The following is a 27,870-nucleotide window of genomic DNA, read 5'->3' as shown; positions in this document are numbered from 1 at the left end:
TGCTTTTTGTTTTCCTGAAAACAAAAAGCACTGAAGGCAGTCTTCATCAATGATAAAAAAAAAAGTGGAAAAATGTAAAAATGCAAGATTGTTTTAACAGAACACATACATATAGTAAAAAGTAAATAGGCACACAAAAACAACATATGCAGAGCTTTTGTGATTTGTGCATGGCTATGCTACATTCTGGAAACACATACTCTCCCATTTAGTTATAAAACAACTAAATATTAGTATGTTTTTCTCCAATCTATAGACAACATAAAGGAGAACAGTCATACTTCGTGTGAAGCAAACGTGTCTAAACATAAGGATGCAGAAATCCACCCTGTCAGCAGGGGGAGAAAATATTTATACTTAAATATATCATGATCTGATGTAATTCTTTAGTCAGTATGTGACAGAAATATTGTGAATCTAACCTATATAGTTTTATTTAATGTATGTAAATCCCCCCCCAACTTGATTTATTTTTAAAAATGTGGCCCTGTCTTTCTTTCACTTTTTTTTTTTAACTAATCTTTTATGCATGTAACATTCATAAAGTTACTGTGGCCTTTAACTTAGGGACGTGTCTTTTTTCTGCTACTAATAGAAACATAAAGAGATTCCCTAAAATTATATTGGAAAGTTTTTTCTTTGTTGTCATGCACTGACAATTTACAAATAAAAATATACATAATTAAAAGGAAATCTTCTAACAATGCCAAAAAAAGGCAAAATCATATACTTACAGGATTTTTAGAAAGTACAGCTACAATACTTTTTAACTTGGTTTTATGACAACTGCTAATATAATCGAAGGTTGCCTTGATCACATAAGATGGAAAATGAGGAGGATTAGGAGCAGGGTCCAGTTCCCTGAATGAATTAAAAAACACAGTGAGACAAGACTTCCAAAAACTTGTTCAGAGATGAAGGATATGGATGCTTTAAATGGATGCATATATAACATGTTGCATGGCTGATTTGGTTTCACCCTGATAAGGCAAGAAAAAATTGCTATATAGTAACTAGTGTGAAAAAATACAGCAAAGTACAAATTCTTCCTACATAACAGTAATATTTTCAGCAATAAGTGGAGAATTAGTTATACTTCCCAGCAAACTAACAAATAGAAATAAAATGAGATGTAATCTCCAAATACAACATAAAGACTTCATTTCTATAGGGAAATATTTGCACTTGTTTTGTTTAATCCAATTGTAGGATGCCTTTGGCATGTTATCAAAGCACCAAACACCAAAATACAAAAACATGAAATTAAATACAAGCCAATCAGCCAAATCCACTCCCAGACCTTGTAAAAATGTAATTCACAAGAATAAATCATAGTCATCATGCATGTTACTCCAATCATAAAGGGATCAAACAGAAACTGGTAAGAATAAAGAAAACAGAAGGGTAGCAGATTTGAAAGCAAAGGGTTGGGGGTCCAGAAACAGTCAACATAGAAAAACAGGTCAAATGAAATAAATAAATCTTTCAGCATGCTCTGAAGTCAGCCAATGAGGAATTTTAGTAGACCAACTCTACACAAGAGAGTTTTATAGCTGGAAATCCTCTAAAATGACAGCCCTGCTCCCAGTTCAGTCCAGAATGTAATAAAGAACTAAGAGAACCAACCCATGCTTGTCAGGGAGAAATATGGCAAATGGCTAGGGTGACGAGATAGGAACTGTGAAAAAACGGGATGGGGGTGGGGGGTAATAGGTGCCTATATAAGAAAAAGTCCCAAAAACCGGGACTGTCCCTATAAAAACAGGACATCTGGTCACCCTACAAACGGCAGTCTTATTCAAATACTTAGTGCCTAAACTACACATAATGTTAGAAACTAATGGATGGAGGGAAGGAGGATAAACCTCAATACTGATGCAAAAATGGTTATTAATAAAATACAATTTATTACAAACTGCTCTTTGCCTTTGCTGAATTTCAGAAGATGCAGTAACTTTATACACATACATGATGCTTGAAGAATAATAGCTTACATGCTTGAGTTTATTAAATAAAATGTTTAGTCTCACTAGAGAAACTCCCACAAAATCTCTGCTTTTTCTCAGTAAGTGACAAATACGAAAAACATCATAAAGAATGATGGCCATAAAATTGTACTCAGCACCTCCAGGTCACGTTGTACGGACTCTGGAATGCAGCTTTATAACTTGTATTTTGGCCTAATATTCTATATCATTTTAGAAAAATATATCTAAATGCTATTGTGATATTTGATTTGCACACCGTGTTTGGTAGGAGTCTTAATTGCTACTGTAGATTGTAATCTTGAGAAAAGTTTGAACACCAGTAAGTGTCTTTTCAAAGAATGGAAGCGCTCCCCCTTATTAAAGGATGTGAAGAAACTTTTTTTCTAGGATTGCAAAAGATGACCACTTGTATTTAAAAATTCTCTAAGAATAATTTAAGTTTAAAAAGATTATTTTAAAATCCGATTTTCATATATAAAATATGAGTGTTTTGACTCATTTGAGAAAGAACATTTCATCTCTTAAGCACTGATGAATTAAAGGAATCTCAGAAAATAAAATGAATAAAAAAGTTAAAATCAAGTTTAGAAATGTTCTGAGAATTTCCCGCTCGAAAGACAAAAACAATATAACCACAAAGTTGAAGATTTACAACCCTGTTGAAGATGCATAAACAAGATTATATATTCACAAGCTGAAGATGCTACTAAGACCAACCCATGCAAGAGCTGAGCCAAAGTTATTTGGATCCAGCCAAACCCTTGACAGAGGTGTGTCTTTCACCCTCACTGAAACTATGGAAAGAGGGGGGTAATAAATCTCTCTGGGTATGTCTACACTACGAAATTAGGTCGAATTTATAGAAGTCGGTTTTTTTGAAATCGGTTTTATATATTCGAGTGTGTGTGTCCCCACAGAAAATGCTCTAAAGTGCATTAAGTGCATTAACTCGGCGGAGCGCTTCCACAGTACCGAGGCAAGCGTCGACTTCTGGAGCGTTGCACTGTGGGTAGCTATCCCACAGTTCCCGCAGTCTCCGCTGCCCATTGGAATTCTGGGTTGATATCCCAATGCCTGATGCGGCAAAAAACATTGTCGCAGGTGGTTCTGGGTACATGTCGTCAGGACCCCGTTCCCACCCTCCCTCCCCCCGTGAAAGCAAGGGCAGACAATCATTTCGCGCCTTTTTTGTCTGCTGCCAGCCAAAGATGTAAAGGATCGATGGAGTGGGTCAGAACAAGACATAGACCAGATTTGTTTTGGACTCATTTTCCTCCTCCCCTATCTAGATCACACTGCAGTCAGTCACAGAGAAGGCGCAGCGAGGTTAATCTAGCCATGTATCAATCAGAGGCCAGGCTAACCTCCTTGTTCCAATAAGAACGATAACTTAGGTGCACCATTTCTTATTGGAACCCTCCGTGCAGTCCTGCCTGAAATACTCCTTGATGTACAGGCACACCCTTTGTTGATTTTAGCTCCCTGAAGCCAACCCTGTAAGCCGTGTCGTCAGTCGCCCCTCCCTCCGTCAGAGCAACGGCAGACAATCGTTCCGCGCCTTCTTTCTGTGCGGAGACGCCATACCAAGGCAAGCATGGAGGCCGCTGAGCTCATTTTGGCAATTAGGAGCACATTAAACACCACACGCATTATCCAGCAATATATGCAGCACCAGAACATGGCAACGCGATACCGGGCGAGGAGGCGACGTCAGCGCGGTCCCGTGAGTGATCAGGACATGGACACAGATTTCTCTGAAAGCATGGGCCCTGCCAATGCATGCATCATGGTGCTAATGGGGCAGGTTCATGCCGTGGAACGCCGATTCTGGGCTCGGGAAACAAGCACAGACTGGTGGGACCGCATAGTGTTGCAGGTCTGGGACGATTCCCAGTGGCTGCGAAACTTTCGCATGTGTAAGGGCACTTTCATGGAACTTTGTGACTTGCTTTCCCCTGCCCTGAAGCGCATGAATACCAGGATGAGAGCAGCCCTCACAGTTGAGAAGCGAGTGGCGATAGCCCTGTGGAAGCTTGCAACGCCAGACAGCTACCGGTCAGTTGGGAATCAATTTGGAGTGGGCAAATCTACTGTGGGGGCTGCTGTGATGCAAGTAGCTCACGCAATCAAAGATCTGCTGATATCAAGGGTAGTGACCCTGGGAAATGTGCAGGTCATAGTGGATGGCTTTGCTGCAATGGGATTCCCTAACTGTGGTGGGGCTATAGACGGAACCCATATCCCTATCTTGGCACCAGAGCACCAAGCCGGCGAGTACATAAACCGCAAGGGGTACTTTTCGATAGTGCTGCAAGCTCTGGTGGATCACAAGGGACGTTTCACCAACATCAACGTGGGATGGCCGGGAAAGGTGCATGACGCTCGCATCTTCAGGAACTCTGGTCTGTTTCAAAAGCTGCAGGAAGGGACTTTCTTCCCAGACCAGAAAATAACTGTTGGGGATGTTGAAATGCCTATATGTATCCTTGGGGACCCAGCCTACCCCTTAATGCCATGGCTCATGAAGCCGTACACAGGCAGCCTGGACAGTGGTCAGGAGCTGTTCAACTACAGGCTGAGCAAGTGCAGAATGGTGGTAGAATGTGCATTTGGACGTTTAAAGGCGCGCTGGCGCAGTTTACTGACTCGCTTAGACCTCAGCGAAACCAATATTCCCACTGTTATTACTGCTTGCTGTGTGCTCCACAATATCTGTGAGAGTAAGGGGGAGACGTTTATGGCGGGGTGGGAGATTGAGGCAAATCGCCTGGCTGCTGGTTACGCGCAGCCAGACACCAGGGCGGTTAGAAGAGCTCAGGAGGGCGCGGCACGCATCAGAGAAGCTTTGAAAACCAGTTTCATGACTGGCCAGGCTACAGTGTGAAAGTTCTGTTTGTTTCTCCCTGATGAAACCCCCCGCCCCTTGGTTCACTCTACTTCCCTGTAAGCTAACCACCCTCCCCTCCTCCCTTTAATCACCGCTTGCAGAGGCAATAAAGTCATTGCTGCTTCACAGTCATGCATTCGTTATTCATTCATCACACAAATAGGGGGATGACTACCAAGGTATCCCAGGAGGGGTGGTGGAGGAGGGAAGGAAAATGCCACACAGCACATTAAGCACAGCACTTTAAAAGTTTACAACTTTAAAATTTATTGAATGACAGCCTTCTTTTTTTTGGGCAATCCTCTGTTGTGGAGTCGCTGGTTGGCCGGAGGCCCCCCCACCGCGTTCTGGGTGTGGAGGCTATGGAACTTGGGGAGGAGGGCGGTTGGTTACAGAGGGGCAGCAGTGGCAGTCTGTGCTCCAGCTGCCTTTGCTGCAGCTCAACCATACACTGGAGCATTCTGGTTTGGTCCTGCAGCAGCCTCAGCATTGAATCCTGCCTTCTCTCATCACGCTGCCGCGACATTTGAGCTTCAGCCCTGTCTTCTGCCCGCCACTTACTCTCTTCAGCCCGCCACTTACTCTCTTCAGCCCTCCACCTCTCCTCCCGGTCATTTTGTGCTTTCCTGCACTCTGACATTATTTGCCTCCACGCATTCGTCTGTGCTCTGTCAGTGTGGGAGGACAGCATTAGCTCGGAGAACATTTCATCTCGAGTGCGTTTTTTTTTCTTTCTAAGCTTCACTAGCCTCTGGGAAGGAGAAGATCCTGTGATCATTGAAACACATCCAGCTGGTGGAGAAAAAAAAAGGGACAGCGGTATTTAAAAACACACATTTTATAAAACAGTGGCTACACTCTTTCAGGGTAAACCTTGCTGTTAACATTACATACATAGCACATGTGCTTTCGTTACAAGGTCGCATTTTGCCTCCTCCCACCGCGTGACTACCCCCTCAACCCTCCCCCCTCCCCGTGGCTAACAGCAGGGAACATTTCTGTTCAGCCACAGGCAAACAGCCCAGCAGGAATGTGTCCCTGAAGAAAAGCACCCTATTTCAACCAGGTGACCATGAATTATATCTCACTCTCCTGAGGATAACACAGAGAGAGAAAGAACGGATTTTGGTTGAATGCCAGCAAACATACACTGCAATGCTTTGTTCTACAGTGATTCCCGAGTATGTGTTACTGGCCTGGAGTGATAAAAGTGTCCTACCATGAAGGACGAAATAAGGCTGCCCTCCCCAGAAACCTTTTGCAAAGGCTTTAGGACTACATCTAGGAGAACCGCAAATGCCAGGGCAAAGTAATCCTTTCACATGCTTGCTTTTAAACCATGTATAGCATTTTAAAAGGTACACTCACCAGAGGTCCCTTCTCCGCCTGCTGGGTCCAGGAGGCAGCCTTGGGTGGGTTCGGGGGGTACTGGCTCCAGGTCTAGGGTGAGAAACAGTTCCTGGCTGTCGGGAAAACCGGTTTCTCCGCTTGCTTGCTGTGAGCCATCTACAACCTCCTCCTCCTCCTCCTCCTCTTCTTCGTCCCCAAAACCTGCTTCCGTATTGCCTCCATCTCCATTGAAGGAGTCAAACAACACGGCTGGGGTAGTGGTGGCTGAACCCCCTAAAATGGCATGCAGCTCATCATAGAAGCGGCATGTTTGGGGCTCTGACCCAGAGCGGCTGTTCGCCTCTCTGGTTTTCTGGTAGGCTTGCCTCAGCTCCTTCAGTTTCACGCGGCACTGCTTCGGGTCCCTGTTACGGCCTCTGTCCTTCATGCCCTGGGAGATTTTCACAAAGGTTTTGGCATTTCGAAAACTGGAACGGAGTTCTGATAGCACGGATTCCTCTCCCCAAACAGCGATCAGATCCCGTACCTCCCGTTCGGTCCATGCTGGAGCTCTTTTGCGATTCTGGGACTCCATCATGGTCACCTGTGCTGATGAGCTCTGCATGGTCACCTGCAGCTTGCCACGTTGGCCAAACAGGAAATGAGATTCAAAAGTTCGCGGTTCTTTTCCTGTCTACCTGGCCAGTGCATCTGAGTTGAGAGTGCTGTCCAGAGCGGTCAGAATGGAGCACTCTGGGATAGCTCCCGGAGGCCAATACCATCGAATTGTGTCCACAGTACCCCAAATTCGAGCTGGGAACGTCGATTTAAGCGCTAATCCACTTGTCAGGGGTGGAGTAAGGAAATCGATTTTAAGAGCCCTTTAAGTCGAATTAAAGGGCTTCACTGTGTGGACGGGTGCAGGTTTAAATCGATTTAACGCTGCTAAATTCGACCTAAAGTCCTAGTGTAGACCAGGGCTCTGAACTGAAATACCCACTCTTCTATTTTGCTCTCTTGAAATCCTAGAAGAAATTTTGAGAGCATATGCTGGGACGCACACACCCCACACATGCAAAATGTTGTACATAAGTAAAAAGGTATGAAATACATCTTCTTCTAAAAGTCTATATCTACATACCCTGTAAATTTACTTAGGTCACCTCCTTCTCCTGCCTTGGTGTTGACTGGCTCATGTAGGGTCATCAGCAGCTCCACTACAATCTCTGGCAAGTTACTGTGAGATAAATTGTCAATCTGCTAGAAAACAACATTAGATACATTTAATGTTTTCATATGAACAGCTTTAATACGGAAATATTTTAACTCTGAAGGTCTCAATTTCAATTTGTGTTTTTCTGAGGTAACTTCTTTTTCTTCTTGTCTGAGCTACCTATTTATCCTTTGAGTTGTCCATCTTAAAATTAAAGGGACACAATCAACTTAGAAATCACAATTCTTTCTAGAAATGTTTTACCAACTGTAATTACAACACCTAAGATTCACCATAAATTAAATGTTTCTCTATATTTTCAGTTTATTTACATTCTGCATTTGACATAACATTATGTATAGTCATTAGTTCCCACGAATAGTCAGTGCCCCTGTTGGGGGGATGGGAGAAGGCTTCACAGAGAATCAGAGAGAAAAAACTTAAAACATAGGCAAATGTGACTGCAAAAGCATAACAACTTTTAATTCATATTTTGAAATGTTTTAGATTTCCAGTTGACAGTGTTGCTTTAAGACAGCACAGCTGACCTTACTTGAAAGATTCAGAATAAAAATACCAAATTTTGACTTACTTTATTGCAAAATATCCTAAGTTGAAGACCTGAATTATCTGACCTATTACTTACTATTTTCTCCTCCAGTCCATTACAAGTCATACATCAGTTTATGCATTTATAAAGGAAACAAAGTACATTAAAATAGGTACCTGTTTTCCTAAGCAGTTTTCATCCTTAAGCATGTCGTAGACTTTATAAGCTGTATCTCTCTGTTGTGCTATTTCACTATCTCCAGGGCTTTCATAAGCAAAATAGGGAAGGATATTTACAAGTATCTTTGGAAAGCAGCATGCTAGAAGCTGCCGCCAGTCTTTTTCAATCATGTTAGCAATAGATTTCACATCTTCAAACTGACTTCTAATCACCAGGTGTGGAACCAAAGCTTTATAACAAGCCCTACAAGTAAACAAATATATTTCAAAATTTTCCTTGAATTACAATGGAATTTTTGAAATACCCTACCTTTTAAACATAATATAGTTGATATGTTGTATGACTGTCTAGTTACAGCTATAAAATAAATCTCCAACATAATAGCAGGTAATAGACATGATACCTGGAATTAATTTTAAAGACTTAACTACATGCCTTTTAAAGCAAAATCTTACAGTACAAGAAGCAAAATTACATTATTTTGATACTTGAGATAGCATGTTTCATGGTCTTAAATAAAACTAGTTTAACCTGATTTCACATACATTTTATGTATAAACCTACCTGTAGAACTCCTCAAGGCTAGAGTAGTTCAAAACAATGTAAGGAAAAGCAGATAGGCTATATCCACTATCTTTCATTCTCAGCCACTCCAGCACCAGATAGTCTAACTGGGAAATCATGAAGTCTTCTATACTTTTATAGCCAAAAACGTTCGATACTCTCTCCAAAACCTGTGCAATAAGTAAGACTGTGAGATAACATGCAGCGTATACGTTGTGCTGCAGCACCCTCAGCAGTTACATGTCTCAAAGCCTCACCTTCTAACATCTTTTTGCTCTTTTAATAGTATTTATATAGTTCAACTTCTAAGTAGTACAAAGTAGAAATGACCGATATTATACCATAGCACAGGGATGGGCAAACTTTTTGGCCTGAGGGCCACATCTGGGTATGGAAATTGTATGGCGGGCCATGAATGTTCACGATATTGGAGGTTGGGGTGCAGGAGGGGGTGAGGGCTCCGACCGAGGGTGTGGACTCTGGGGTGGGGCCAGAAATGAGGAGTTCAGGGTGCAGGAGGGGGCTCCAGGCTGGAGCAGAGGGTTGGGGTGCAGGGAGGGGTGAGGGCTCCGGCTGGGGGTGTGGGCTCTGGCATGGGGCTCGGTATGAGGGGTTGGGGGTGCAAGAGGGTGCTCCAGGCTGGAACCAAGGTGTTCAGAGGATGGAAGGGGGATAAGGCTGGGGCAGGGGATTGGGGCATTGGAGGGGTACAGGCTCCGGGCGTCGCTTACCTCAAGCGGCTCCTGGAAGCAGCAGCATGTTCCTCCTCCAGCTCCTAAATGGAGGCACAGCCAGGTGGCTCTGCGCGCTGCCCCGTCTGCAGGTGCCGCCCCCGCATCTCCCATTGGCCTCAGTTCCCAGACAATGGGAGCTGCGTGGGCGGTGCTTGGGGCAGGAGCAGTGGCAGCGTGCGGAGTCCTCTGGCTGCCCCTATGTGCCTCTGCTTCTGGGAGCCGCACGGAGCCACGGAATACACAGAGAGGGACAAGCCCTCGACCCCGCTCCCTGGCTGGAGTGCCAGAGCGGAGCAAGCCCTGGACCCTGCTACTCAGCGGGAGCTCGAGGGCCAGATTAAAACATCCGAAGGGCTGGATGTGGCCCCTGGACCATAGTTTGCCCACCCCTGCCATAGCACCATTTTCCCTTATGTGGAGAGGGATGGAATCTTTAATTATGGCTATCATTTGCCTTTTTTTTTTTTCTCGTTGTCAAATGTAATACCAAAATACACTAAGCTGGGGGGAAAACATACTCTTAAATGACAAATACAAAGGAACATTGCATTTTTCAGTAGACTGCACTTATCATTTTACATGTTTTGCATATGGAAAAACTGACTTTACTTTGTTTGATTGTGAGCATCTTTAACTGGGTCTAAAATCTAGGGTGGAGGGAGACAGACAGTCATTGCGAAGCGGGGTGGGGAATGGAGAGGGAATGAGGCGAGGCAGTGAGACTCAGCTGATGGCATGAGGGGAGTCAAGCCAGATCCTTCCCAGGCCTGTTCCAGACCCTCTGGGTACTATTCCCTGATGCCTGGCCTGATCCAGCGCACCATGGCAGTGGCTCCAGCACCTCTGGGTGCTGCTCACTGCGTCCTGGCCAGATCCCAGGCATCATAGAAACTGCTTGAGCCCCAGAAGGTCCCTGTCCCTGCTCTCCAGAACAATCTCAGGCTTTGTGGTGGCAGCTCCAGCACCTCTGGATTCTGCTCTCACCTCCTCCCTAGCCCCCTGGGCATGTATGAATTTATGCAGGGACAGAGCCCCCATAGTATTTCCACTTTGGGGGCCCTAGCCTCCTTTACCTGCCTGGTTCCACCATCCCTGGCAAAAATATTTACAGTGCGTGATCCTGATTATAGTTTAAAGATGTCCATGAAAATACAGGAGTTATTACAAAAATGTTAACCTTAGAATTATTGCATATTCTTTATTTTAACATGAGAAACTTAAAACAATCACTGAGGTATTTTAGTAAGTAAAAAAATTAATTAGCCAGTCTGTTTGCATACAATGAAAGAGCTATAAAAATTTTCAGCATTAACTAAATACCCTTTATAGCACTTGTAGCCAATTAATTTATTTATCAGTGTGTTACCTAGTGTTATGGTCAATTCATTAGTTATTTCATATATCATTAACGTGTGCTAAATAGATTTCAGTTGTAGGTACAGATGTAAGATAGGATTCTAGAAGTATAAGATTGACAAGTATTTATGACTGATAAATGCATATTAGGTATACAAGCAAGGCCTGGTTGTAATGCAAGGCCTATAAGCAGGGGCCTATAAGATTTTAGCTTAGCCACACTAGGCTGCAGGCTTAAGGAGACTTGACATGAGTGGGTGATCTAAGATTGACTCTATGCCAATAAAACCACAAGATTACTGTAAAAGATGTGCCAATAAGTGATGTTAAGGAAAAATAGACTGCAGTAAACTGCAAGACACCAAGCTGTAACATCACACAAAGTTCTGTTCTGACCATAGGTCACCCTGGAAACAGGTTGATGCTCATAAGGAAAAGGGGAACTAAGAGAACAACCTATGGAAAGTGAGGCACCCCAAAATTTATGGGTATGGAAGTACAGATAAGGAAAAAGAGGTTGGAACCCTCCTGCATATGAATAAGGTGTTAGGTGTGGTCAGAAAAACAATATAAATGAGGTTCTCTGGTTAGGTAAAAGTGGGAAGACACCGATGGAAGACCCCCTCTATCAATGGCCACCATTTAAGAGATCCACCAGACTCAATAATATCTTGGGCTATTGCTTGGAATCTCTCAGGTTGTGTAGACATTATGTGAGTGTAACATATGAATACAACCAAGACTGTTTTACATGTCACTATGTTGTGGTCACTGTATTTGTTTTTCATGTGCTCCTAAGAGTCTCCCAATCTAAAAGAACTATAAAGGGTAACTTTCACCACATTAATCTGAAAAACTGTGGCCGCACAGGAGCTGAACTCAGAGTGAGGTAACACAGAACTATCAATCAATTCAATTTAAAATAAAGGCTACACACTACAACTCTGCTTTACTTGTATAAGTTATAACCTAACTATACGAAGCATTTCTCCCGTATACTTGCCTTTTTTATAAGGTGAGGCTCTAATCCATTTTCTTTCACAGACTGGCAAATAGCAAACAAAGCCTGCTTTTCACACACAGGACTGCAACATAAAACCATGGTTATCAGCAACAGAAGAACTGCTCTTCTATTACACTGCTCATCCAAGAGGTCTTCAGGGCTCATGCCACCACGTGCCTTCATCGATTAAGAATGAAATAACTGTTAAGAATGTTAAATGGGAGCCTCTGAACTTTTACATGAGCTAAAAAACTAAAAACACTCTTCATAACAATATAAAGGGGGCAGTATGTTGAGCTCCTGAGATGCATATGGGGAATGGAATGGATGGCTTAGGAATTCAACTGCCCCCTCTCCCCTCCTATGGAACAGCGCTGCTGAGCTATCAAGTTAGTCTCATGCAATCATCTTACTTGGAAGGCTGGTGACTGTAATTTGAGGTTGGGAATACATGCTAAAACAAAGAAAAATATGAAAGGATCCTTAAGACTTGGAAGAAAAGTCAAGAAGCCATCATGTGGTGGGAAAGGAGAAGAAAAAATGACGGATGCGAGGGAGAAAACTGTATGGATATCCCCCAATGGAATTCCAATTATCCTACAACATGAATGCAGCTTATCCCTTTCTCTAATTCTCCCCCAGTCTTGTCATTTTTAAACCAAATTTGGGGTTTGTGAAAGTTACTGCACAGAACACGGAAATATTTATCTTATGAAAATGTAAGCCCTTTGTTTTTACACTACACAGATACAATATTCATGGGCACAATCTCTGGAAAGAGAGAGAGAAAAATGTTCTCTCTGTTAGCATCTATGTACCTCTGAAAGCAGCTGCATAAAATTGAGGTTACTTATCTGTAACGAAGGTTCTTTGAGATGTGTGGTCTCTATTTGAATTCCACAGATGGCCACACATTGGCACCATGCACCTGAGTTTGGAGATCTGTAGCAAGTAGTGTCAATTAGTCTACACGTGTGCAGTTGTTTTCTTCATGCTAAGAACTGAGGGCATAAGGGGTAGTGTAGTTCCTCTTCTTTCCGCAAATCAGATAAGATTTGAAGCACAGGGGAAGGAGGGCAGCTAGTGGAATACAGCTAGGGACCACATACCTTGGAAGAACCTCCGGTTATATGTAATCAACCTCCATTTCTTCTTCAAGTGCTGGTCCCTATGTGTATTCCACACAAATGTGATTAACAAGCAGTATTTAAATGGGGGGGATGGGATGGGGAGGAGTGTCAAAGATGCAGTTGGTATAGATACTTCTAATACTGTACTCCCAACAGCTGCATATGCAGAGGAGGCTTGAACTAATGTGTAATGCTTTGTGAATGTATGGATGGAGCTCCAGGTAGCTGGGTTGTAAATGTCCAAGAAGTGGAGGGCTGTTCTTCAACAAGTGTAGGGACTCGTCCATCTTCTTTCCGAATAAGCTAGACTCTTCAAAAGGCAAATTCTCTATGGTATTTTGAACCTCCATTAGAAACCCCAAGGAGTGCAGCCAAGACTCATGCCTCATGGCTATGCCTGTGGCTATCCCTCTAGATGCAGTATCAACTGCATCCATTGCAGCTTGAAGGGTCATTCTGGTCAATAGTTAGTCTTCCTCAATGAGGGCCTGGAATTGGGCTCTGTCTTCTTAAGAGAGTTTGTTCTTAAAGTCTAAAACCCAAAAATAATTATTGAAATAATATTTTGCTAACAAAGCTTGATAGTTATGGAACTGAAAACGTGTAGTCTTCCTCCCCAGATCAAGTCATTTTGAATCCTTACCTGTCAGTGTAGCCTTGAGATGTTGTAATCTAGACCACCCAGTGGCTTCCTGCACCACCAGGGAGTTGGGTGCTGGGTGTATAAAGAGGAACAGGAACTCAGCTCCTTTGGCTGATACAAAATAGCATCTCTCAGTCCTTGCACAGTGGGGATACAAGAGACCAGAGTGTGTCAGACCACCTCTGCTAGTTCCATCATGGCTTCCGTACTGGGAAGGTCACCCTACTGGGACCAGGAGGTTATAAAATATCAAAGAGACAATGCTGGATATCCTGGATTTCTTCTATTGGAATATGGAGGTCATACGCTACTCTCTGCAGAAGCTCTTGATATTGCCTGTGGTCACCAGGTGAAGATGGCGAAGATGGGGCAATTGCAGCTTCTGGCAAGGAAGATGAAACACCTATTGGTACCTGTGGATCCGGCTCAATCTCCTCTATCTCATGCTCTAATTGAGAGTGTAGGTGTTGCATGAGAGTGGTATGGTGGGTTGCATGGGTGGAGCCAGGATGTCTACTGTAGGGATCCCAGGAGCCCTAATCGGGCCAGTAGGAAGGGTTGACCAGTTGAGGGTCACTGTACCATCAGTCCCTTGGGTAGTCATATTGGGGTGAAGGATGGACACTGGATCTTCTCGAGTATCTGTCCAGACTCACGTCCCTACATGGGGGTGAAGGATCGCCTGGAACCTCAAACTCCTCTGAAGAGAAAGCCAGCTCCCATTCCACCAGCAGAGCTGTCAGTACTGGTAGATGAAAGCTCCATCTTAAGGGGTGACAAGGTGAATGTTCCTGTCTCCTTGAAGTAGTTTTCTCCTCTGGAGTGACAATGTCTTTCAGAAAGGTAAGACCCAAAAGATAATGAGACTGAGGATAAGGAAGGATAAAGATATCCACAGGTGAGGTGTAAGTTTCAGTCTGTCCTGGAGTCTGGGGCATTACAGTAGTCAGGATCAATGGATCTGGCACATCTATAGTCATCATGGATGGCAGGTTTTACAGGGATGAGATGGTACTGTACCATTGAAGAGTCTATATGTGAACTCTTAGATGGTCTCGGTGGGTGCCGATCCTCAGGCTTAGGAGCCAGAACAGGCGTTGGTACTGGAGGATTCTTTTTCCTTCATGCCTTGCTCTCATGGCCAGAGGGTTTAAGTAAGCCTAATTCCTTAGGACCAACACACGGGGACTCACCCAACTTGGACACAGTTGGGGAGGGATCCCTTCCCCTGGAAGCAGATCTGGAAGTAGATCTGTCCTTATGCTTGTGAGTGCTCCTTACTCTCATGAGAAGCCCTGGATGACAACTCCTTGGGCTTAGCAGCTCTGACTTCCACTCCTGAGTTAGTGCTCAGAGGGGTACTAGTAATTGGTTGAGGCTGATGTAAAAAGGGGTCCCCCTGGCCTGGATTAGACGGAGGTCTCTAGCCGTCTCCATCAGATGTTTTCTCAGCTGAAGCCCAGGAGCTTTGCAGGTGGGGGAAATGAGCAGCAGGCAGTAGAGGCAGCGTTGGTGCTTGTTACTCATGGAGAAGGAGTGGGGGCAGGATACACAGTTCTTTAACTCAAGGACTCTGGGCACAGTCTTTGTGCATAGGGAAAGACACCCCGAGGCAAGAAAACTAAGCTATACTAACTATGCTAAGATTAAAATATTACACTAAAATACTAAACCTATTCACAATATATTTACAGTCTCATTAAGAGAAAGCAGCAAAAAGAAATCTGTGGACAGAAAATTCCAACTCAGGCCATGTGGTAATAAGAAAGAACTGGAGAGGTATTAGTCCACACTGCCCTTTAAGCCTTCAGTTCAGAACATGGTAACAACTGCTCGTTTGGAGACCAATGGACACTACTTGCTAGAAATCTCCAAATTAAGATGCATGATATGCAGGAGTACCCACATGTGGAATACACACAGGGACCAGCACTCAAAAAACAATCATGCATTCTCACTCCTGCATCCACTGTCAAAGCTTTTTATTATTTTTATATATACCTATGACAGTGCTTAAAGCTGCAATGCAGGCTTCCCTACATCACATATACCATGAACTTAAACCCTGACTTCAAGAAACTACCTCTGGAGATGACAGAGTATTTCAAGTTCACTGTTTATTCAAAATGGTAACCTCTGAAACAGCCCACATGGGTGCCAATTTATGTCAATTGTGGAAGTGCTTTTTGAAGGGAGCACCTGTCTAGTAATAACTATACTAAGACCACTATCTCATTTCTCAGAAACTATTCACTGGTAACGTCTTTAGAAAAGCTTGTAGAGGCAGATAATGGTTGACAGCGATGCCTGGAAAACCTGCTTTTATCCCAGATGATGTTTCACATAATAATGGCTGTGCACCAGGGAAACAGAGACAGAAAATTGTCTACATGCTTATATAATGTTTCTTATTAATAATAAAATATTAAATCAGTGAGTGATAGATAAAAGGAAGATCTAAAGTGCTCCAAATTTAGTAATCAAATGCTACGGACATAGGCACATAAATATAGGCATTTAAATATTTAGACTGGAAACTCTTTGAGGTGAGTCTGTCTACTATGATGTGTCTGTACAGTGCCTAGCACAATGAAACGCCATTTTTGGTTGATCCTTAGACTACTGTAATAATCATGATTATTATGATTAGTAAGTATTCAGAGGGCTAGCAGTCTGGAAAATGGCAGCATTAAAAGGGTTTAACCATTTGTAGCATGGACAGGACAGTGACAAGGGAGGTGCCTAGTGAAAAATGTTGCCCCTTGGTTCACTAGTCATGAAAAATGACAGTCTTCTAGCAATGACAAAGTTCTTAGAAAATGAAGCATATGGCCCTGAATATTTACACATGCTTAATGATTAGATCTTATTACCAGATCTCTCATTCCTTCTTGAACTCTGAAGTATACATTCTCAAAGGCCTTTTGTTGGATCTTCAAAGGAAGAGCTTTTGGCAATCCAGAAGAATCTCTCTGTTTCACATCTTGGAACAAACTTAAAGTAAAATGAGGACAACAATTATTTAACCTAACAATTAATCTTCAGAACTGGTGTATATTTTACAAGGTATATATTACGGTTTCTTTGTTTTGAGGGACAGAAGGCGGTGTCTGGAATCCGCATTTTTCAAAGGCCTTGTGTTGAGTCAACCCTTCCTCCATCCAAAAATGTTCAGATGGAAGTATGAGCATTTGCTGGATGGAAGGGAGAGGAATCATCTGAAAGTGTCCAAGTCCTCTCCAATCCCTGCCAACCAGGGAGCAAAGGACCCAAACTCTCATCCTTTGTCACTGTTGTCTTTACCTCATGGAGCACTGCAAGGATAAATTCATTAATATTTGTGAAGAGTTCCTCAGAAGCTCTCTTATTTAGGCAAAGGACAAAATCATTGCTTGTCTAGCACAAGGCATCACGTTATCTACAGTACTTAGTCTATTTTTTCCATGAAGATAAGTATATTTACATGAAGGGTCTACACACAATGGGTTTTACACAAGAGCTACATAGCACGCAAAAGAGAAAAACTGTCTATTATCCTTAAATACACTGATTTGATTACCTAAACAAACTACAAAAAGGTCTGGGTTATCACCTGGTTATTGACTTTGCAGCAAGCATGCAAACTTGATGGTAGCTATCTGCGAGGAAATGTGGGAAAGCATCACTCACAGGCAGATCTTTATCATTTACATTAAGCACAGCCCAATTTGAATGAGGATCAGCCTGAAGAAAATTAACATTTGTTGTTAAATATGTATGGAATTTATACAGAAATGAACACTGGACATACTTGTTATACTGATGTATGCAATAGCTCTTTCGACAGTACTTTCAAGCAAACATTGAGTATTACATTTACTCCACCAGTAATACTCAGCCCCAGGCTCAAGAGCCAAAAGTGGCTCTTTAATAAGTTACCTGTGGCTCCTTGCAGCACATGACATTAAAGTTATCAACCAATCTGGATGCTTTTACTATGTTATTAACCAATTAAGGTATCAACTTGCACTAAGTTATTAACTTATTTGCTGTGAGAATAACATATATATATATAATTAATATAAACTAAATATTTCACCGTCATACTGTTTAAATATGAATAGTACTTATAGAAAATGAAACAATGAATTCACACTATTGTGGCTCTTTGGGAAATGCTGATTGCTAATTTGGCTCCTGAACCACTAAGATCTGAGTATCACCGTACTACACTAACATCACATAGGAAAATATGGTTCACCTCAAGTAGGGCTTTCATGCAGTTCAGTAGGGCCACTCTTACTGGAGCTGTACATCTCCCTTCCTTTGTCAAGTGCCTGAAACAGAAGCCATTTAAATATATGAAAAATACTATTACAAGCTTAATGTCAGGAAAAAAGTCTTCAGAGATTTCTCTCTGCTCTCTGTAATTCATTCTTAGATGCTTTTAAGTAACACTTCTGACCTGATTAGCAAGCATCTTTTCCCCCGAGTTTTAAAGGACTATTTATTTTCTTCTTTGTGTATCAATATAATAAACACTACTTGGAAGAGTGTTTGTTAATTATTGCCGTAAAGCCAGCAGGGAGAATTCTCTCTTTTTTCTCTCAGTTAATTTTATTTAATTATCTTGGCAATGGACTAAGGAATTTAAAAAACAACTCAGGATCTGGAAATCACTGCCCCATCATATTGATGTTTGGATCTAAGTTTACCTTTCAACGTGCCTTTAAACTATCACTTAGTGGCTATGAGGATCAGTGATCTAACTTTAATATAGAACAGACACCCGAAAAGATTCACATGGGAGAAGTGTATAAGTCATCAGTCATCAAGCCAAGAAATAGACTGCTGCATAAAATAAATAAAACATACCAAAATGCTCCCACCACAGTTAAAAATTGTCCTTGGACTTCCCCTGTTTCTTCCACATTTGGGTTGGCTTGGCCCAACTCCACTGCTACGGGAAGTAGATTATTTAGAATTGCTTGACAAACTTCTTGATCTCGACGATACAAGGAACACACATCACTGGGAAAGAAAGAAGAGATAGCTTTAGAAGCCAAACAGTAATAAAGCCAGATAGTTGCTGAATAAAATATTTTATTACTATATAATTGATGTTATTTCTTACGAAAGAGGCTTGAGAAGCATAAGAAGATCGTCTTCTGGCAACAAATTTTCTTCAGTTGGGAGTTCCTTCAAAAGGACTAAATACTAAGGCATAATTAAAAATAGAACACATTAGTCATATTTTTATACACACACACGAAAACAAAATAACAAGGATAAGCATTTTCAATGGCTGCTAAATGCTTTATGTCAAATATTTATGTCAATATTTAGGACAAAGCATTATTGAAAATATTTATGTCAATTTTTACACTGTTAGATAATTTGACATTTGTTTCATTCAAATGAATTATTTGATGCACAATAATATGGGCAATTAAACCTTATATTTTGGCACGTAAACATATCAGCTCTAGTAGTCGGAAAGGAGTTCCTATACTCTGTCCCAGAGAATAAGACTGCACAACCTCCAAGCCACCTGCTAATGGTGAAAACTGAAGGAAGATACCGTATGGCCCAATAGTCTAGTGTCTGGTTTCTGACAAACCCTATAAGCTATTTTAAAAAAAATTAAATCTTCAGAAGCAGACACTATAAGTTTTTCTGAGTCCAAGAGAATGGCCACAGAATGTGTGTATGACTTTCAGAGATAATGTTTATGTACAGAGAGATAACTGCTGAATCAAGAAGTTTCTCAATATCACACTCACCACCTGTAGATGCAGTGATTTAGCAGTATCAAATATACTTTTATCAATTAGCGTTAACAGCTTCCGCCGTATGTCAGGAACTCTGAAGCAGACTGTATGGATTTGTGCTGTAGTTACACATAGACACAAAAATCTCAGAATTTCAAGGAGGAGTAAATCCTGCTTTGTCAAATGTTCTTCAGCTAATGGACTCATAGCACCTGAAAAAAAATTTCTTGTCAAGTACAAAAAAATGCTTCTTCTAGGAAAATAAAAGTTACATTAAAAATATGATAGAGTTATGTGCATTTATCAAGTTAAATTATGTTCTCAAAAAAATGTAAGATTGGCAGTCTTGAAGTCTCTTAGCTACAGAATAGGTACAGTATGGACAGCAGCAGCTCAAGCTTTCTCCATCCTAAGTGAGGCCCCTGTTCCAGAGTGACCACCTCTAGAAACAGAAGGGTATTTTTCACTCTCTATATCCAGACATACCCTAGGCCTCTGTGCAAAAACCGGCAACCAGACTATCAACAGAACCATTTGTTATGTGTTTTTTTGTGGACACTTGCCACTCAGAATTTGGTTGAGACCACAAACAAATTTCCACACATTTTACAAAGCCCACCCAACAAACCTAAGGTTGATGACAACTGACTCTATACTACTGACTGGGTCCAAATTTGTGACCTAGAGAGAATGGCTCCATATACAAGTCAATTTTCTGCAATGTCCAGAGCTGCTGCCACTGTCACCAACACCAAGTGTTTACTATTATTTATCAAATGGTCTGGAGGAACTAATTCAAGAGGTTCTCATTCAACACAGTGGAATAAACGGACAAAGAACAGTTTGAAGTATTAGCATAACAAAATGATCTTTCCCCTCCAAAATAAAATAGAAATCGTAGTCCTGACTAAGGCATAAGGTGATCTCAGATTTCAAAACAAAACACTATATCACTGATGGTGCCAAACCAGCCTGGTAGGAAAAAAAACTGGGTCATGGATAAGGAAAGTGCCATTTCTTTTGCATGTCTGGATATGTGAGAAAGCTGACCTTGCCAAAGAGGTGATAGACCTACTCTGCAAGAAAAGAGACAATTAGAAAACACAAGAAAATATCCTGGTACTGCGTATGAAGGGAAGCACGGACTAGTGATTAGACCTGGAGACCTAAGCTCTACTCCCTGTTCTGCTACAGACTCACTGTGTGACCCTGAACAAGTTATTTACTTTATCTGCTTCAGTTTTACCAACTGTAAACTAAGAATAGTAGTTTCCTCCCAAGGCTTTAGTTAACGTTTGTACAACAATACGGAATTGCTAAGCACTGTTATTGTTCTGGGAAGCAAATGGCTCAACTACAATCCCAGCAACTGTAATGGTCCAATGTATTGCCTAACTGTGATGTGAGACAAGTGGGCAGTGTAAGATTGAAAGAAGCATGTGCCCTACACTTATGCAAACAATTCTGGGCAGAAAGCATACTTTCACTTACCAGTTATGTTTTGCATCTCCCCAGACTCATTTGCATCACCGAAGTCAGTGATACAGTGATCATCAAATCGTTCCATGGCTACATGGTTATCTACTTCCATTGCACTCTCTTCAATATCGTCTTCCATTAGGTCTACATCTCCAGCATCACTTGGTTTGCCAGTAAAGACCATCTAACAAAAGCATCACATTCTTGTAAAAAATTTTCGGTGGCTGAAGATGCCATATAGGTAACAGAACATGGAAACAGACCATCATTTCCTTGTGAACCAAACAGAGTGAGAAAGGACATGGGATGCTAAGATCATGAATTTACTCACTTGAGTAGTGTGCACACCATGTGGGTCAATAAGTTTTTTTAAAAAATAATACTTTCTGCTATACAACATGTGTTCATTTTGCTGTTACCTGTCCTCACATTTTTCCACTTCTCTGTTTTCTCTACCTATCCCATCATGTCATACATCTAGTTCTTTGAGCCAAAGGGTGTCTTCCTGTTACTTGTTTGTATATTTCCAAGCACACAGTAGGGTCCTGATTCTTGACAGGGCCCCTTCAGCAGTATTGTACTACATACAGTAAATAATAATTATAATTGTAGTTAATCTCACTGAAATCCCTGTTTGCACTTCTGTGCAACCTACCAACTTAAAGTCATCAACTATGAAGCATTATATTTACTTCAGCCTTCTGCGATAAACCCATCTTCTAGTTAGCTAGTGCACTGTGTGTGATTTGAACTGTTTTCTTTAGATGGTGAGCTCTTTGGGAAAGAGACTGCTTTCTTTTCGGGGTTTCGTAGAATGTCGACTGAATTGTTAGCACTTAAACACCAACGTTACTTTAGAAACTGGCAAACTTCTGATTAGAAAGAAACCAGAGCATGACACAAGGACTCCCTAAATAATTACCATTCAACCAACTGGCTGACAAGCTAACAGTCGTGAGACTGTCAGCTTCTCCTCACGCACAATACGAAGTATGTTATTTATTTGGATTGGACATCCAGCTCAAGGAGCATTGGAAGTGGATGAGGATACAGTTTCCAGGTTTTTACTAAACTTAGTGATGCCACATTCTGTTCCCTTGCTACTAAGTGTAGGACAGAAGTGTACATATTTGAAGAATTCAGCATGAATATTTATTTTTCAAGCACCTTTAAAAAGTTACTTTAAACAGCATAAAAATACTTCATCTTTTCCAAACGCAAAAAAAATTTAACAAAAAATAGATGAGCTTAATACAATGAAAAAGAAATGGAAGCAAATTCTTATGTGCTTGCAGCTCCCAGATTTGACCTTGATTCAGATCTGTTACAAGGACAAGTATTTCTGCATTTATTATCAAATCAATTACCGAAAAGCACAGGTACAAGCTAGTGCAACAGGTGATGCTGTAAGATGTACGGCTGAGTAGTAAGATGTGTGTTTTGACAATCTTAAGCATAAATTAAGCTGTTTGTGGATGTTAAAATAACTGATCAAAAAGCCATAACTACTTACGTAAACTTTACAATGTGTTTCTATTTTTCATTCACTTAATGAAAGTGGGGCTTATAATTTATTATTTCTATAGCTTTATCAGTGTGCTCTTTTCATTCATATAGTATCAAAACAAGGCTTAAACAATATAACTAAATTTTGGACACAAGATTAGTATAGTACTTTGATCAATGTTTTTTCATTGTTCACACATGTAGGAATGGTCCAAACAAACACTACTAGTTAGAAAGGCCCTTAAGTCTGATATATTTTTATTGCCTAATTTGTTTTCTGTAATAAAATCACATTTGGTTTGTCTCTGAGTTATTTATACTGTATAAATAATCCTCATGCAAAGAAACATAGCATTTAGAGAAACATACTTACCAGATGTTTGCAAATATCTACAAAATCATTCATCGCCTTTGATGTTAACAAACTCAGGAATAAGCCTGATAAGATCTTACTTGGACTGCTCTGTCAGAAAGTAAAGTATACAGACCAGTTATCACAGTACATAACATATTCTGTTTTTAGAAAGAAATCCACACTGTGAATACATTAAACAGATAATATTAAGAATACAGGTCCAGATTCCAATCTCAAAGGAGTGTGTCATGCATTACAATTTATCTTGAAAAATCCGAAACGGAACATGTCTGTAAGCAAGTTCAAATATATTACTAATCAAGTAGAAAAGTTTTTTTTCTAAAATGTTATCAGTTCGGCTGTTTTTTGTGTCAGAGAGAGGTACTGTAATCTCTCTCATCTGTGTCATTTTGGATAAATGACTTTTTTAAAACTCCAATGAGAAAACAAAAAAATTGAATATTAATCAAAGATTTAAAAAAATCACGATTTCTTTAAAATCCTCTCATATACCTATTTATTGCTTTACCTTGAGGAACACTCATAGAATGAGTAGTAGCCTCCAGGATGTGTAAAAAAAGAAAACAGTCTAGTAATGTATCTGTAAGCGGCAGCCACATCCTAGTGATGCTATAGTTAAAGCTGAGGTGGATTTCAATATTAAATCTTTATTTTCAAGGGTCTTTTTGGGTACAAATATTCATTCCAGGAGCTGTTGCAAGGAGTGGCTACAACTTTAACCTTTACGCTAATGCAACACAGTGCACCTTATGTTGCATTAAACTTTTTTTACTGAATGATAGCGGTGGCAGTAAATATTATAGCTAAGGCTAGCAGCCTGCATTCTAGCCCCATTTCAGTCACTCATAACTTTCTGAAACTTTTTTTGATCAAAAATTGTGCTGTGCTTGGTCTCCGCACAAAGATTATTTTAAAAAAACGGGTCTCTTGTTTCTGAGCACAGGGAGTTTAAAAACACCTCTCTCAATTATAACGATAATTCTGGTAATTTTTTTAAATAGTCATAAAGCCAAACTGTGGGGACTGAAATATCCTGCCCTGGTTTTGATCTGACAGGTGAACATCTGAAAATTACTCATGGATCACATGCAGGAGATTTTTTTCTGATGAGTTCAAAAGCTGCACAGCTAAGGAGAGGTTTGCTTCACATGCATGCATAGCGACAAGTTGAGAAGTGCAATTAAACAGAATATTGCAAACAGCAAAATACAGTGGCGGTTGGGTTTATGCTAAAACTGCCATCGCCTAGCCTGGTTCTGCAGACTCTGGCACAGCTGCTAAGGTGAAGAAGAGGGGTTCCTTCCAGCATATATTGGAAGATGCTGGGATGTACATACAAATGTGTTAAGAACATACTAAAGTCCTCATCAAAATGAAGTTGACAGAAAGACTCTCATTGACTTCAATGGGCTTTGGATCAGATATTATACTCCCTATAATCAGGCTGGGTCAAGTGCACACTGAATTTGCAGCTCATCTTTTGCTGATCACGTAAGCAACAAAAGGGCTAAATAAAGGTTCCTGAAGACTCTGTAAGGTGTGCAGGAGGGAGCCTCATTTCTGATGTACCTCAGGATATCCGAAGCAGGGTGAGGTGCAAAACTGAGTACCAACTAAGGTGGATAGACGAGGGACTCCCTCTAATAGACTCTAGTCTTGTCTCACCAAATACTGATTTAGTTATTAAATTTATTCTCACCATTGTCTATTTATTGCTGCCTAAAAGATCTTTCAATTTCTAGAGAGTAAAGCTCCTTTTTATGTTTTATCCCCTCTTTTTTGCTACTGTTTTGCCCAGGAATTTCCACATAAATCACGAGGGAAGTTTTCAAAGGGCCAAATCTAAGTTGGGAGTCTATTTGTGCCTTTGAAAATCTCCCTCTAAGTGAAGAGAATGTTAAAATTGCATAATTAATCGTTCGAAATGCAGGAAATGCTATGGGTTAAGGTTGCACGCTTGAGGTTCTAAATCCATTGTGAGCTCTGCCCTCTTGTGTACATGCTCTACAATATGGTATTTAATTTCATGATAAAACACTGGGCCACACCCTCAGCTGAATCAAATCAGCATAGCTTTGCTGACTTCAATGACTTTACAATACAGCCTTTAATTACATAATTGTATACAATTTTCAACAACAGAATTTTTTTCCCCAATGCTGACTTCAACAGAGCTTGTAGCTGACTTAATGAAGCATCATCAGTTTACACCAGCTGAGGATCTGGTTCATTATTTCTCAAATATTACACCATACAATTTTTTTGTTACTTCAGATATAGGTGTAGGCCCTTGCAGTAACATGTACTACTCTGCATATGCCAGACAGGGATGAGTAATATACTCTATCAGATATATATAGTACTCCACTTACTACAGAGTAAGTATAGGGGGGAGGGATAGCTCAGTGGTTTGAGCATTGGCCTGCTAAACCCAGGATTGCGAGCTCAGTCCTTGAGGGGACCATTTAGGGATCTGGGGCAAAAACTGGGGATTGGTCTTGCTTTGAGCAGGGGGTTGGACTAGATGATCTCCTGAGTGCCCTTCTAACCCTGATATTCTATGATTCTATGATAAGAACATAAGAACGGCCATACTGGGTCAGACCATCTAGCCCAGTATCCTGTCTTCTGATAGTGGCCAATGACAGGTGCTTCAGAGGGAATGAACAGAACAGGTAATCATCAAGTGATCCATCCTGTCGCCCATTCCCAGCTTCTGGCAAACAAAGGCTAGGAATTTCAGAGCATGGTTTTGCATCGGAACAATACTGAATATATATTAGCATATACAGGCCTCCTAAATTCACAATTCATAGTCAACTGCCTGATCCTCTTAATTGTATCTAAGAAAGAACATTCTGCTGGTTGGAGAGAGAACACAGTAAAAAGTACATACCTTAGTGAATAGAGAACTTATATTAAATAACAGTCAAAAAGAAACTGATTGATGATAATGAAATTCATGTAAGTGTAAAATGATAAGGACTTAAGATTATAGAAAAAAGTATTTTATATTGTACTGTATTTGAGAAATAGCATGCAACTGAAAACTACTGTAATGCATGCTCATAAGGAGGTAGGAGTTGAAGTTGCATATCGTTGTCTTAACTTTGGCATTTCCTGATATAAATGTGCAACTTTAATGTTCGAATAGTTTTTTCCCTATGCAATACATAATTCAGTAAATATGAAAGAGATAAACATCTCAGAAGCTTACAAAATACATTATTGTTGCTTTTTAAAAGTTACAGTTAAGTTAGCTATATATTACAGAATAGAAATAATGGACAAACATTTTTTTAAATATCCTACCTTGGTACAATTACACAAGCAGTTGGTACACAGGGTTATCAAAGTCCTCAACGAGATGATCCTAGAGTCTTCGTTTAGTTTACTTTTAGACTGAGAAATGCTTTCTCCAACATAATGCATGAGAGACTATTAAAAACAGAAATACAAATACAATGTAGTAAAAATCTCTCAGTCACATATTTCCCTTATTTGACTGCATGCACGCACGTACACACAGACGTGGTTCTGCTGCACATTTAAGCTTCGCTATTTAGGTCATAAGTTAGTAGTTTTGGAGTGGAAGGTTTGCTTTTTTTTTTCCATTTTAAACATTCATTGCTCTCTAGAGGTGCTGAACTGACCACACAGGCCTGATAGAAATTCAAATTTTCTAATCACTAAGGAAAAACATGGCATTTGTCCATATTGCCCTGATATTGTGCTTCAACTCTGATGCAAGGCACCACCTCTAGTCATGAAAAGATCATTCGATCTCCATGTGTGTTCAGTCTTTGACCTACCTACTCAGATTCCCAACAAAGAAGTTAAACAGTTTTAGTAGTGATGGTGGCTTTATAGATACATGGCTACTAGGGAATTAGAGCAGGACTACCAAATAAGTTCAAAAAGTCAAAGTGCTCTCAGTGACTAATTCATTACCAATATGGATAGATCTGCACAAGTGACCTAGAGGTGAAGGGTGCCATTATCTTATTAACAAACCCCTTAGCTATCTGGACACTGATCATTTTGATTTTTTATATTTTCCCAAAAGCAAGTAGGCAAAATTTTAATAACAAGAATATCTTCAATTGCAAAATAATTGTAGTTTCAGTAGCGTGTATGTAATTTTAGTTATGCCTAGTTTCTGTTACAGCTTAAAAAAGAAAATTCTATATAATTATTTTAGTAATAGTGAGAAAATATTTAATCTAGTCCCCATACATTAAATACGTATTGAATTCTGTCACCTACTGTGACAGATTTGTTAAGCAAAAACCAGCAGAAACAATTGTTTTATGTTTTGAAAATATGAAAATACTCATTTTTAATAATTATTCATCATTTTAATGTTATTGAATATTGTTTTCTTTACAGTTATCAAACACACATTATTACTAACCTTAGCTTTATGGAACAATTCTGATTTACATGCATCCTCTTCAGTTAATGTGCCAGCATAGCAATAGCAGCTAAGAACACCAGTCAAGAGACTGGCACATCGGACTAGGTGTTCTGCAGTAGTAGACTTGGAATAAATCTAATACATAATATAAATACATCATAAATTTTACAGTAAATGGTGCTTCAGCAGCTTACATAGCTATTAATGGTTCTTTTAATGCTTTAACGTTTATTACATTAATACTTCTCTTCTATACTGTACAGCCTTTCAACAAAGGATCACAAAGAACTTTACAAACAGCTTCATTACACTCCTGTAAAATAGGTAAGTATTTTTATCTGTAATTTAAAGATGAGCAGATGTAGGCACAGAACTTATGTGACTTGCTCAAGATCATTGGCAAACCCAGGAATAAGCCAGTTCAAGAACAGTAAGATACTAACAACAGTGCAGCCTTGTCTAAGGAACTGGAACGTTCAAAATTGCAATTCCTTTTCTTCCCAGGCACAAGCTGATAGTCACCACTAAGGTGAAATCCTGGCTCTACTGCTATCAATGAGAGCTCTAACATTTACTGAACTGGGCCAGGACTTCACCTGAGATGTTTAATTAGGTACTTCAACAAAACTCCGAATTATGGAGGGCAGAAATTGTATGGAAGGACAAAAATGGTCAAAATTGTAATTTTATGTATACTTCTTAGTTTGCAGATCATGTAACTATCTCCCATGTAAGTTGTTTGGGGTATCCTGAAGAGCATTATAG

The 27,870-nt window shown here is 40.5% G+C and overlaps 1 protein-coding gene across 1 annotated transcript in view; it reads right to left on the bottom strand.

Annotated features, from left to right (window-relative positions):
- The window catches only part of ATM (ATM serine/threonine kinase), a 126,961-nt gene that overhangs the window by 60,053 nt on the left and 39,038 nt on the right, over window positions 1-27,870 (bottom strand). Inside the window, exons 14-28 of the mRNA XM_084649077.1 lie at window positions 27,103-27,240; window positions 26,001-26,126; window positions 22,686-22,775; window positions 20,819-20,990; window positions 19,340-19,539; window positions 18,691-18,773; window positions 18,432-18,587; window positions 17,818-17,893; window positions 17,170-17,300; window positions 16,451-16,571; window positions 11,805-11,981; window positions 8,712-8,881; window positions 8,144-8,390; window positions 7,346-7,464; window positions 735-861 (exon numbers count right to left, since the gene is read on the bottom strand). Of these exons, the coding sequence (XP_084505203.1) occupies window positions 735-861; window positions 7,346-7,464; window positions 8,144-8,390; window positions 8,712-8,881; window positions 11,805-11,981; window positions 16,451-16,571; window positions 17,170-17,300; window positions 17,818-17,893; window positions 18,432-18,587; window positions 18,691-18,773; window positions 19,340-19,539; window positions 20,819-20,990; window positions 22,686-22,775; window positions 26,001-26,126; window positions 27,103-27,240 (2,133 nt within the window). The remainder of the gene's footprint in view (window positions 1-734; window positions 862-7,345; window positions 7,465-8,143; window positions 8,391-8,711; window positions 8,882-11,804; window positions 11,982-16,450; window positions 16,572-17,169; window positions 17,301-17,817; window positions 17,894-18,431; window positions 18,588-18,690; window positions 18,774-19,339; window positions 19,540-20,818; window positions 20,991-22,685; window positions 22,776-26,000; window positions 26,127-27,102; window positions 27,241-27,870) is intronic.

This window comes from Lepidochelys olivacea (assembly GCF_965140295.1).
Source record: "Lepidochelys olivacea isolate rLepOli2 genome assembly, chromosome: 1".
Classification (NCBI taxonomy): Eukaryota; Metazoa; Chordata; order Testudines; family Cheloniidae; genus Lepidochelys; species Lepidochelys olivacea.
This window is presented reverse-complemented; position numbering and strand designations above follow the sequence as displayed.